The 13,219-nt window shown below is 49.3% G+C and overlaps 1 protein-coding gene across 3 annotated transcripts; it reads right to left on the bottom strand.

Moving 5' to 3' along the window:
* LOC123852389 (uncharacterized) lies at positions 1–13,219 on the bottom strand. 3 transcript variants are annotated; one of them, XM_064578062.1, is made up of 7 exons: positions 10,484–13,214; positions 10,085–10,337; positions 9,678–9,801; positions 7,265–7,479; positions 6,558–6,628; positions 6,198–6,302; positions 1–233 (listed from the first exon to the last, which is right to left on the bottom strand). In XM_064578062.1, exons 1-7 carry the CDS (start codon positions 10,909–10,911, stop codon positions 59–61), a joined length of 1,371 nt encoding a protein of 456 aa, XP_064434132.1. In that variant the 5' UTR covers positions 10,912–13,214; the 3' UTR covers positions 1–58. The 3 variants fall into 3 exon arrangements, with proteins under 3 accessions (XP_064434132.1, XP_064434134.1, XP_064434133.1); XM_064578063.1 differs by lacking the exon at positions 1–233 and adding an exon at positions 2,723–3,829 and having other exon boundaries at positions 10,484–13,219; XM_064578064.1 differs by having other exon boundaries at positions 10,085–10,616.

Genomic DNA, 13,219 nt, shown 5'->3' with positions numbered 1-13,219 from the left:
TAAGGCACCTCCGCGGGAACTTTATTCATTCCTTTAGCCACCTTCTGTAGGGGAGAGGTTATGGGCCCCTCTTGTGGGGCTCAGGCTCTGTGCTGCTAGGGTCGTTCTCAGAGTCATCTTTGGGTCTTGGCACAGGCTGGAACTTGAGCAAGACAGGCGGGGTGAAGATGGAGGCCTTCACAGGAGGGAGTGGTGTCTCCTCAGCATTGGGGGGACCACTACAAGCCGAGGTCCTGTGCAGGAGACAGCCAAGACACGTCCGTGAGGTGGGATACTGGCACAAAGAGCCGCCAGAAGTACACATGACAACACTTCAGGCTGTGGGATGGCTTGCAATACATTTCTACTTCCAGAACTCTCTTCCATAGTGGTTGTTCCAGGCTGTTCACTGCAGCAATGTTTGTGATTGTGAAGACCTGGAAACAACCTAGACGCTCCTCAGGGAATGGCTAAAGGAACCACAGGTGCCATGTGGCAGGTGGTTCTGCAGCTGTTGAAGGGCTGAGGTAGGTCTGTATATCCCAGCAAATAAAGATGCCCCAATGGCACAGTAGTGGAAAACAGCAAGCTGCTGGGAAGTACATGCAATATATAATCCTGTTTTGGTTACAGAATTAACCAGTGTATTTGTGTGTGTGTGTTAGAAGGGTACACGTGAAACTCTTAGCAGTGGGACTCCTAGAAGCAGGAGCCTCTTATATTACACGTATTCATTTCTCTATTGTGAACTTTTTCCCAGAGAACATGTCCTGCTTTTGTAAACTTTTTAAAGCCAATGAAAAATAACCCACTTTTGATGATAGCATCATGAGAACACAGCTCACTCAGAAAGCAATACGTAACAAGAGCCTAAAATTGTCCCCATCAGTGCAATGTTTCAACGAGCAAGAATGGTTGAGGAAATATTCCATCCATACAATGGAGCATTTTGCATCTATTATTATTGGTGAACTTAAGTATATTTCTAAAGACCCGAGGAGAAACGCATTCCAGAGCTGGCTACAAAGCTGCCTAACGGGACACTCCCAGTTAGGTGACAGACTACCATATGTGTATAGACGTGTTTCCACAGGGAAAAGACAAATATATGCTAGTGCTGGTTATTTCTGGCAGTGGGCGTTAAGAGTGATTTGGTATGGCTTTTCCTCTCCTTTGTGTGCGGTTTTCAAATTATCTACAGTAAATACATATTTTTTAGAATCTGAAAAAAGAGTCGTTTTGAAAACTGTTCAGACCATTTCCCTCATAATTCCGCTTCAGGAAATTCATCTGAAGTTCAGGAACAGCTTCGCACATAAAGACTTTAATCCCAGCACTAACTATACTCGTAGAGAAGACAACTAGAAGCACCTCATGTGTTCGTGGAAGCCTGTGGAGTTAAGTGATAGCCCTACATGCACAGGATATTTATTATGCAGCCAACGAAGCTCAGCTTCAAAAGACCATCAAGAAGTGGACCAGTCCCCATGGCCATCATGGTAAGTGACAAAGGCAAGATAAAAGAAATGACATTGTCTAATTGAATCACACCCTTATAAAACTATGCCTAGGGGCACCTGGGTGGCTCGGTCGTTAAGCGTCTGCCTTCGGCTCAGGGCATGATCCCGGGGTCCTGGGATGGAGTCCCGAATCGGGCTCTCTGCTCGGCGGGGAGCCTGCTTCTCCCTCTCCCACTTCCCCTGCTTCTCCCTCTCCCTCTGCTGCTCCCCCTACTTGTGCTCTCTCTCTCTCAAATAAATAAATAAAATCTTAAAAAAAAACAAAAAACCAGAGCAAAGAATTTGAAAACGTCTATGGCTCCTGATGTTCTGATAAACTGCCTTTCAAAAGGACTAACCTTATACTTTTGTGCTTCAAAAGACACCACTGAAAAAGTGAGAAAACCACCCACACAGTGGGGGGAAATGTTTGCAGATCCTGTGTCTGATGAGGGACTTGTGTCTTCGGCAGTTCCTCAAGATACAGACTTACCATATGACCCAGCAATTCCACTCTTAAGGGTATACCCAAGAAAACTGAAAACTATGTCCTCACAGATACCTGGCCACAAATGTTCCTAACAGTATTATTCACAAGAGCCAAAAAAATGGAAACAGCCCAAATGTCCATCGACTCATGAATAGAGAAAATGCAATATATCCATACAATGGAATACCGTTCAGCCATAAAAAGAAAGTCAACCCATAGAATGTACAGCACCAAAAGGGAACCCTGATGTAAACGATGGACTTTTGGGCGACTAGGATGTATGAGTGCAGGCTCATCAGTTGTGAACACACGCATCACTCTGGAGGGGATGTTGATAATGAGGGAGGCTGTGCACGTGGGGGTGTAGGGGGCGTATGGGAACTCTCTGTACTTTCCTATCACTTTTGCTGTGAACCTAAAACTGCTCTAAAAAATTTTAAGTCTTAAAAAAGAAATTTAAGGGGCTCCTGGGTGGCTCAGTCATTAAGCTTCTGCCTTCGGCTCAGGTCATGATCTCAGGGTCCTGGGATCGAGCCCCGCATAGGGCTCCCTGCTCCGCGGGAAAACCTGCTCTCCCTCTCCCACTCCCCCTGCTTATGTTCCCTCTCTCGCTGTGTCTCTCTCTGTCAAATAAATAAAATCTTAAAAAAAAAAAAAAAGAAATTTAAAAAACAGGAAATTCATGTTAACTAACCCAAATTTAAATTAAAAATTTTAAAAATAAAAAGTAAATAAGGGCGCCTGGGTGGCTCAGTCGTTAAGCGTCTGCCTTCGGCTCAGGTCATGATCCCAGGGTCCTGGGATCGAGTCCCACATTGGGCTCCCTGCTCTGCAGGAAGCCTGCTTCTCCCTCTCCTGCTCCCCCTGCTTGTGTTCCTGTTCTCGCTGTGCCTCTCTCTGTCAAATAAATAAAAATAAAATCTTTAAAAAAAATAATAAAAAGTAAATCATTCTGGAGGCGCCTGGGTGGGTCAGTCAGTTAAGCATCCGACTCTTGGTTTGGGCTCAGGTCGTGATCTCAGCGTTGTGAGATCGAGCCATGCGTTGGGCTCTATGCTAAATACAGAGTCTGCTTGAGATTCTCTCTCCTTCTCCCTCTCCCCACCCACCACCACTCACAGGAGTGCACTCGCTCTCACTCCAAAATAAATAAATAAAATCTTTAAAAATAAATAAATAAAAATAAATTATTCTGCCAGGAAATTCAGCAGTAACACATGCTATGACATGGATGAACCTTGCAAACATTATGCTAAATGAAAGAAGGCAGTCACGAAAGACCATGTTATTGTATGGTTTCATTTATATGAAATGTCCAGAACAGACAAATCCACAGAGAAAGTAAGTTAATCGCTGCCTAGGGCTGGGGGTGGAGGACCTGGGGGTGACAGCTAAGTAGTGCTAGGGTTTCTTTCTTTTTTTTTAAATTGTAGTAAAATATACATAACATTTACCATTTTAACCATTTCTATGTGTACAATTCAGTGGCATTACATACATTCACAATATCCTGTGACCATCACCGCTATCTATTTCCAGAACTTTTTTATCACCCCAAACAAACTGTACAATTAAGCAACTCACTCCCTTCTCCCAGTTCCTGGTAACCTCTCATCTACTTTGTCTTTAGGACTCTGCCTATTCTAGATATTCTATGTAACAGGAACCATACAATAATTTGTCCTTTCGTGCTGGCTTCTTTCACTTGTTTCAACATTCTATTACATGACTAGGTCACATTTTGTTCATCTTGGATACACTTGGGTTGTCTTCTCCTTTTGGCCACTGTGAAACTGGTGCTATGAACATTCACGTGCAAGCATCTGTTTGAGTCTCTACTTCAGTTCTTTCAGCCATATACCTGGGAGGAGAATTACCGGGTCATATGGTAATCCTATGTTTAACATTTTGGGGAACCACCAAACCTTTTTGCCATGATGGCTGCACCATTTTACATTCCCACCGGCCACACACTAGAGTTCCAATTTCTCCACATGCTCATCAACACTTGTCATCATCTGTCTCTACGATGAGAGCCATCCTAGTGGGTGTGACGTGGTATTTCACTGTGGTGTTCATTTGCATTTCCCTGATGCCTAATGACAGGGAGCATCTTTTCCTGTGTTTATTGGCCATTTGTATGCCTTCTTTGAAGAAATGTCTATTCAAGTCCTGTGCCCATTTTTTGGAATGGGTTTTTTTGTGGGTTGTCTATGGGTTGTCTTTTCACTCTCTTCTTTTTGACATGATGGAAATATTCTAAAATTGGACTGTGGTGATGGTTGCACAAATGTGAATATATAAAAGGCCACTAAAGTGAACACTAAATGGGTGAATTCATATGATGCTATGCAAATTATCTCAATAAGAGAATTTTTAAAAGGACAAAGCCAATTTATAGTACTTTCACAGCTAAAATGAGTCTCCTCCTAAAGCCTTGATAGCACAGGATTCTCTTTACTTGGGGCTTTTTGATAGGTATAGAGCATAAATCTTAGTAACCTTAACGTGTACATCTTTCATTACTAAGGAAGCCAAAAACATTTTTAAAGGTTCACTTACACTTTGGGTGTCTTCGTGAATATACTTTCCATCAACTAAATTTAGAATCATCTTTACAGAACTGTGTAGGTTTCTTACACATAAGTCATTTACATTCTCATTCATTGGTAGTGGGAATACATAATGGTACAACCACTTTGGTAGTTTCTTTAAAACTAAACATATTATCACCATATAATCCAGCAATCATGCTTCTTGGTAAGAGAGTTGAAAACTTATGTCCACAAAAACCTGCATGTAGATGTTTATATAGCAGCTTTATTCAAAATTACCAAAACTTGGAAGCAACCAAGATGTCCTTCAGTAGGTGGATGGATAAATAAACTACAGTATACCCAGTTACTCAGTGCTAAAAAGGAACTAGCCAGCCATGAAAAGACATGGAGGAACCGTAAGTGAAAGAAGCCAATCTCGAATGGCTATATACTATAGGATTCCAAGCATATAACATCCTGGAAAAGGTCAAATTATGGACACAGTAAAAAGATCAGTGGTAGTCGGGCGTTAGGGGAGAGGGATAGATGAACAGCTGGAGCATAGAGGATTTTGAAGGCAATGAAATTGTTCTGTAGGACACTACAATAGTGGATACCTGTCATTATAAATTTGTCCAAGCCCATAGAATGTACAACGCCAAGAGTGAGCCCAAACATATGGACTCTGGGTGATAATGATGTGTCAATGTAGGTTCACCAACTGTAAGGTGGGGCATGTTGATAGTGGGGGAGTCTGTGCCTGTGTAGCGGGGAGGGGGACATGGAAACTCTCAGCACTTTCTCAGTTTGCTGTGAATCTAAAACTCCTCTAAAAAATAGCTATTTAGGGGCACCTGGGTGGCTCAGTCATTAAGCGTCTGCCTTCGGCTTGGGTCATGATCCCAGGGTCCTGGGATCGAGCCCCACATCAGGCTCGGCGGGTAGCCTGCTTCTCCCTCTCCCACTCCCCCTGCTTGTGTTCCCTCTCTCGTTGTGTCTCTCTCTCTGTCAAATAAATAAATATATTTTTTAAAATAGCTATTAAAGGGCGCCTGGGTGGCTCAGTTGGTTAGGCGACTGCCTTCGGCTCAGGTCATGATCCTGGAGTCCCTGGATCGAGTCCCGCATCGGGCTCCCTGCTCGGCAGGGAGCCTGCTTCTGCCTCTGACCCTCCCCCCTCTCATGTGCTCTCTCTCTCTCATTCTCTCTGTCTCAAATAAATAAATAAAATCTTTAAAAAAAAAAGCTATTAAAAAAAAATTATCTGATGCAATGAAGTAGCCAGTCTAAATACATACTTTGAAATAACACTCCATGGAATGACATAGGAAATAACACCACCATAAATGGCAAAAACAGGTGATTAAAACAAACAAGCAAACAAACCACCTATTCAGTAAATCCCTGCTTTGCAAAACACATGTGTATAAACCTTAGGGCTACCCACAGTTGATGGAATTGTTCCCTTTCTAATGGGTCTCTGAGCTGCTTGTTTCCAACTCTCAGCATTTACAAACACTAGGAATGGGGAGCAACTTTTCCAGCACCCGATTACATTAGGGTCCTTTCATGAAATGCGAAGGACCATCATACAGAACATTTTTCTAGCCCTCGTGCACACTGGCATGATGCCATCATGCCAGGTAAGCCAGGACGATGTCCCACCCCAGATAGGCCCAGAGGCGTGCTTACCAGGGGAAGCCAGGGCAACGGAGCTTGTGTGCACTGTTTCCAGCCAGGTACGAGAAATGGAAGCCTCCGGGGTTGAGGACCAAGGGGGTCAGATCAACCATGTGTCTGTAAGACCGGAGAGAGAGGGAAACATCAGCTCTGGGCTCCTCCCCGGCAGGCCCTCCCACAGGGACTCCCGGGCACGGAGCAGACCTCTGAGCCTTGACTCCATCCCTGTACAATGGGAATAACCACCCCTCAGGATTGTGGTGAGGATTGACAACAAGGTGGGGAAAAATTGGGAACCAAGCGTGGCACACAATGTGCTCCCTAAAATGCTCTCTTTTCATTTGCCCTAAGCCTAGAATCAATTCCTTCCACCTCTTTGGGTTCGATGACAGGCCAGGCCAGTTCAATTTCACTTCTGACCTTGCAACCTCCAAGTTCTCCATCTGCAGGAAACAAAGAAAATCTTAGGACAAGTCTGGGGGCCCCACTGGGAAGAAAAACACCTTACACAAGAACTAGGGAAACTATGTGACTATCACTCATTCAGCAAATACATCAGGGTCATCCTTAGCGCCCACCTCAAGCTTGGTGTTAGGGACGGGGATGGGATGGGGGCTGGGAGCTGAGAGAGGACTGGGGGCTGACTGGCATGAGAGTGCAGGAGGAGGGGATAGGAGAGGCATGTGGTTAGGAAGGCACTGCAGAGACAAGGAGACCACCAGCCACGAAGCGGGGCAGGCGTGGGGCTAGAGATGTTGGGGGGCAAGCCATGCTTCTCCACCTGTCCTTTGGGCACCCCAGGATTCTGCCCCATGTTTTGGCAGCTGCCTTGCTCAGCTGAGGCCAAGCAGGTGAAACTCCGTGCCTCCAACCCTTCAACCAGAGCAGACCCCCTTTTATCTGCTTTATCCATCAACATTCTACCCAAGACTTTGCCTCCAGAGAGCATTCTGCCGCTTAAAAACAAAGTTCTGACAGTCACTGCCATGGGCCCGGGGAAGCCGCTGGGGTGGTTCTGAGCAGAGGGGTAGGGGCTGCCGCTCCTGGGACCATGCGGACTGGGGGATGAGCTCACTGACCGACTTGCTGGGCAGCGGAGGGAAGGGGCCAAAGACCCGAGGCATGGTGTAGACAGGGGGTGATGGGGCCACCACGGAGGCCATGGTGGTGGCAGGTGACGGCAGCGGTGGAGGTGGCAGCAGGGCTGGTGGCAGGCATGGGGAAGTTGAGTGGTCTTGCAAGAGGACGGGTTCTGGTTTCTTCAGCTTTGGCTTTCTTCTCTTCTTCTTGGCATCTGTGACAAAAGGGACCAATGAGTGCCTACCCCATGGCCAGAACAGGGTAGCGTCGAGGCCAAACAATGGTGCAGGTTCTTCACAAGGTTCCTCCCCCAAAGGGCACCACATAAAAGTGCCTGGAGCCACGGCTGACAGGCACCAACATGTACCAGCTCACCGACCCCACAACTACCCCATGAGGAAAGGCTATTTTTGTCTCTCTCTTACAAGGAGAAAGGGAAGCTCTGAGTGTACGAGGCCCAGGAAGGACCCATACCCCAACTGTCTGACTTCAAGGCCAGAATTTCAGAGGAAGTAACATGAGTATCACCACCAAGGAGGGCTGGGCTTGTCCCAGACATGTCAGTCAGCCACCTACCCCAAGCTCCTAAGTCAGCCAGCACCTTCCTGGGGTATCCAGGCCCTGGACGGGGAGTTCACCAACGACACCCAACCCCAGGGCCATCCTGGGGGTATGCAAAGGCCCTTTCCTCTGTAAGGAAACTCTTCTGTAGGAGGTCTTACAGAAGTGGGCTCAGGGAGAGAATCTTTGAGTAGCAGGACTCTGGGGCCTGCCCCCTCTCCTCTTTCCACATTAGGTTTTCTTCCTATATTTGATGAGTCTGGCTATTTCTACTGGACACCAGCAAAGCGGGTATGAACAAGTGCCTCATACAGCCCATTAAAAGGGCTCATCTAGAATGACAATCACTACCACCAGGGAGCACTGACCTGGAGGCTAAGAGCCCGAGCCCTAGAGCAACCCATACCTGAGTTCAAGTCTAGACTCTACTACTTACTACGTGACACTGTTGTCATATCGTTGGCTACCCTCCCTGGGCCTCTATGTCCTCTTCTGTAAAATGAGTTTAATAGCACAGACACTACCTTGGGAGGCTGTGTAAGAGCTACACATGCTGGGGGTCCTTCAGATGCAATGGTGATGTGGAACACTCACACTCAGCATCATGGAAAGTGGGACCCCCAGGTGAGCCAAGCCTCCTGATACAATGAAGAAAGCTGCTCCACCACTAGCTAGGGTATCACTGAAGACAAATGCACCAAAAGAACTGAACCCACATCTAACATAAGGCTTTAGAGCAACTATCCAAGAAATACAGGGAGCAGGGGACAAGACAAACGGCACCAGGGGGGCCCTAACAACAGATATAAACCCATTGAGTGCAACGCCCCAAAGGACATTACAGTTCTTCAAGGTGATGGCATGGGGGAGTAAGGTGAGAGCATCCCACCTCAAAGGGACTTCAACAGACGTGGCCATCCCTCACTTGCCATCCCTACGTGGTCACTAGTGTGGCCCCCTTCCATTTCACTCTCACAAGTGTGCCAATGTGGACTCGAAGTATATGGCCATCCTAGTGAAAAGGAACCTCAAAGGACCTAACATCCAAACCAAGTATCAGCTGATATTAAGAAATTGTTGTCATGGGTGCCTGGGTGGCTCAGTTGTTTAGGCGACTGCCTTCGGCTCAGGTCATGATCCTGGAGTCCCGGGATCGAGTCCCGCATCGGGCTCCCTGCTCAGCGGGGAGTCTGCTTCTCCCTCTGACTCTCCCCCTCTCATGCTCTCTCTCTATCACTATCTCTCTCAATAAATAAATAAAAAATCTTTAAAAAAAAAATTGTCGTCGGGCGCCTGGGTGACTCAGTCAGTTAAGCATCTGCCTTCGGCTCAGGTGGTGGTCTCAGGGTCCTGAGATCGAGTCCCACATCAGGCTTCCTGATCTGTGGGGAGCCTGCTTCTCTCTCTCCCTCTGCCCCTCCCTGTGCTTCTGTGAGCACGCTCTGTCAAACAAATAAATACATAAATAAATCTTAAAAAAAATTGTTGTCAATAATATGTAGGTAACATTGTGATTACAAAATGTCTTTTTTAAATATATAAAACAGCATTCTAAAGGATCCAAGAATACAATGATGTCTGAGATTTCCCCCCAAAATGCTCCAGAAAAAGGAAACGGGGTAGTAGAGTGAAGCAAGCATGGCAAGATGGGGATAGGTGCTGAAACTGAAGGGTGACCGGTACTTGGGTGTTCACTGCAGCCTCCAGTTTTGTATATGTTCGTTTTCAAAATACTTTAAAAATAAACACCAAATTAAAAAAAAAAAAAAAAGTGCCAAGCACAGAACCAGGGATAAGGGAACCTGAGTCAGGTTTGCTGGGCACTGGAGCCTGGCAGAGGCTGAACCTCACCCTGAGAGTAGAGGTGCACGCGGTGAATGCTCCTCTTCAGCTGCTCCAGGCGCTGGTGCATCTCCAGGGCACCCATGCTGTTGCAACAATTCAGCTCCCCCTGAACCGCACAGAAGAACTTTGCCTACGACAAGGGGACAGGCAAGGCAGGAGGAAGCCAGACAGGTGAGACGCCCGCCGGCTGCACTGTCCAAGCTGGGCCGCCTGGGGCTTCTGGACGAACCCTACTCTGCAGCTCCAGCTAGGCCCGAAGGCTCCCTCCGCCCCCAACCCCCGCCCCACCCCGCCCCCAATCGCCTATCCTCACAGCCCCGCCCCAGAGGACAGCGAACTGGAGCCGTGTGAGCACCCGCCCCCGTGGTCCCCACCCCGCCTCCCCCGTTGCAGCCCCGCCGGCCCGCTCGCACCCAGAGGAAGGAGAGGAGCCCGCGCCCCTCGTACTCGGCCAGCTTGCCCTTGCGCACCACCCTCTCGGCCAGCGCGGGGTTGCGGTCGATGCTGCGGAAGAGGCGGCGCAGCGCGCGCTCCGTGTAGGTGGCCGCCTGCCTCTCGAAGTCCTCCTCGGAGATGAGCTGGCAGAAGGTCACACTCTGGGGGAACTCGCTGTCGAACTCGTCCAGGACCTCCATCCCTGAGCGGCTGCGGGCGGGCCTGGGTGGCCTGGGGGCGGAACGGCCGTCGGGGCCGGGCCACCGAGGCTCCAGGCGCGCCGACCCCCACCCGCCTCGGGTCGGGGGACAGGGCAGGTCCCGAGGGCCAGGGACTGGGTCGCCGTGGGCTGCGGGGCGGGCACCGCGAGGACGCACCTGCTCTCTGCCCCACAGCCGCCGCGCCGACGCAGCCTCCCTCGGCGTGCCGCCGCCACCGCCCCGACCGCTCTAGCCAATCCCCCCGGAGCTCGCGGGCGGGGGGCCAATCCGCGCGAGGCGGCCGCACGTGACAATGCCCACCGCTCTAGGCATGCGCTCTGGAGCCTTCGACGGGGCAAACGCTGACCGGGCAAACGCTGCCGCGCACCGCGGAGGCCCCGTCGCGCTAGCGTGTTGCAGGCCTTAATGGGGGAGCCGGCTATGACCACGCAGAGAACATGGTCAGCAGCCATACTCTTCAAACTTCTTTTTTTTTTTTTTTTAAAGATTTTATTTATTTGCGAGAGAGAGCATGAGAGGGAGAAGCAGACTCCCTGCTGAGCAGGGAGCCCGATGTGGGACTCGATCCCGGACTCCAGGATCATGACCTGAGCCGAAGGCAGTCGCTTAAGCAACTGAGCCACCCAGGCGCCCCTCTTCAAACTTCTTTAAGGCTCTCTCCCCTCCCCATTCCGTGTGCTCGCCCTCCCTCCTCGCGGTCTGTAGACAACACCCCAAGGGCTTCACTCAGTCCCTAACTCCTCTAGTCCCAGACTTCACTCTTCCTCTCCTGATTTACTCTCCAGTATCAAACCCAACCCTCCTCAGCTTCTGTCTTCTCTTCCCCTGTATAACCACTCCTTTGCTCTGTACTCGCGGTTTCCTCTTCACGAGCATCTCCAGCTGCTCCTTATGCATTTCAGAAGGCCTCATCTTCAGGGTACCATCTGGGACGATCTTACCCCACTTCTTGGTCCCAACTCAGAGCTGACTTAACTAACTCTAACCTGCGTCTCAGGCTCAGACCTCCCTTGAATTCCAGAACCACATCCAAGTTTCGGCTGGGGTTGTTTCTTGGGCGTCTCATGCTGAACATATCCAGTTTGGCATACAGCTTCTTCCCTCCCAACCCCAAACCTGCTTCTCTTCTCCCTTCCTACTTGATCAGCGATGTCACCACCAACCACCGCAGCCACATTGATTGATAAGGGGGTCCACCCTGGATTGCTTCCTCTCTGTCGCCCTCCACACCCATTCACCCCGATCAACCTGAGATCCATGGAGTGTATCTGAGAAGTCAAAAGAGATTTTTCACCTCCCACTGCCAAACCACCAACCCTCTCCCAGCGTAGGCCCTCACTTCCTCCTGCTTTGAGGTCAGAGAGCAAGATGGAAACAATCAAGGAGGAAAAAAAATTTTAGCCTAGGGGTGCAAACAGATATGATACACATGGGTTCAAATCTTCATTCTACTTCCTGATGCTGTGTGCTTCTCTCCCACTCCCCCTGCTTGTGTTCCCTCTCTAGCTGGGTCTCTGTCAAATAAATAAATAAAAATCTTAAAAAAAAAAAAAAAAGACTTTACTTTGAAATATATAGTATTTGCCTTTATATACAGCACAAATCCTCTGAGGGGTCAAACAGACCCCTAATTAATCCCCCCCACCATGTTATGCTAATAATACTTCACACTATATGTACTTATTTGTATTTTTTAAAGTTGTATTGGCCCCCTCCTCTGTGCCAGGCACTGCCAAGAGAGATATAAAAAGGGACATTGTCCCTGCCCTCAGGGCTCCCAGTGTAATGAGGACTTCAGCCACAATGAGAAATTTCAATCTAACAGGCTCTGCTGGAGGGATATTGGATGCTGTGGAGCCCAGGAAAGGCTTTCCCTAGGAGGGAACATATGAGCAAAGCCCTGAGTTCACAAGCATCCCCCAGCAAGGGCCAGAGACAGCTGTATGAGGGTCTCCAGCTAGTGGGCACAGAATCTACCCAGAAATAAGGATGGCCACTTCCAGCCATGGATGCCCGGTCTTCTACCCCCCAGGGTGGGGGTGAAGCTGACATCTTGATGTGCTCAGCCAGGGGTGAGAGGTACTCCCAAATGCCCATCTGGAAACGTAGGCCTCCTCTCAAAGGAGACAGGCTTGAATGACTCACTGGGCACATAAAAAAGCCTTTTGCATTGCGGCAGGTCCTGATAGAGGAGGTGGCCTTGCAGGCACGCCTGGGGCCTGGCTCCTTGGCAATCCCCCTAATTGTAGCTGTTAGGATGTGCATGCCAGGCACCTCTTGGTCCCTCCTGCAGTCTCAGGGCAGCATACCTCCCTGTAAGAGAACAAACTGGCATGGTTGATGGGTATCACCTGTGGGCTTCATAGCCCAAGTCCACCCACCCACCCCAGATAGTGCTGCTCCTAAGAACCCAGGAGAATGTTCTCTCCAGAGTCTGACCCTCCCCAAGCCCTCAAGGAGGGCTGGGTGTAGTTCACCTGCACATGCTCAAAGTTGAGCTGGGTCTGAGCCAGGCAACACAGTGCGTCTCCATTTCTCCACAAGGCCCTGACCGAACCTGGAGTCCCCAGTCTTACCCAGGGAGTTAGTGTGGAAAGATCTTCTTCAAACCAGAGCTTTTCTGAATCCAGGGCCTCTGCCCCTTGCTCCTGTCCAGCCATAACCCAGAAGGAGAATTTATGGGAGGATCCCCCAGCTCTGCACTCACCTAATCCTCTGATGAAGGGTCCAGCCCAGTTCCGCACCTGCTCCTAACTGCTAGGAAGTGGAGTGAGGCCCCAAAACTCCCTCCCTTCAGGCGCTATGGGTGGTGGGCTGGGCCTGACCGATGCCCTTTCATCATTGCACTGCTTCCCAGTGGCCCACAGTAGTGCAACAGGGAAAGAGTGTCAG

This window comes from Mirounga angustirostris, unplaced genomic scaffold (genome assembly GCF_029215605.1).
Source record: "Mirounga angustirostris isolate CCGP_5_RB_7025 unplaced genomic scaffold, mMirAng1.0.hap1 SCAF_14, whole genome shotgun sequence".
Lineage (NCBI taxonomy): Eukaryota > Metazoa > Chordata > Mammalia > Carnivora > Phocidae > Mirounga > Mirounga angustirostris.
The sequence above is the reverse complement of the archived record's forward strand: the minus strand, read 5'-3'. Positions and strand labels throughout refer to the sequence as shown.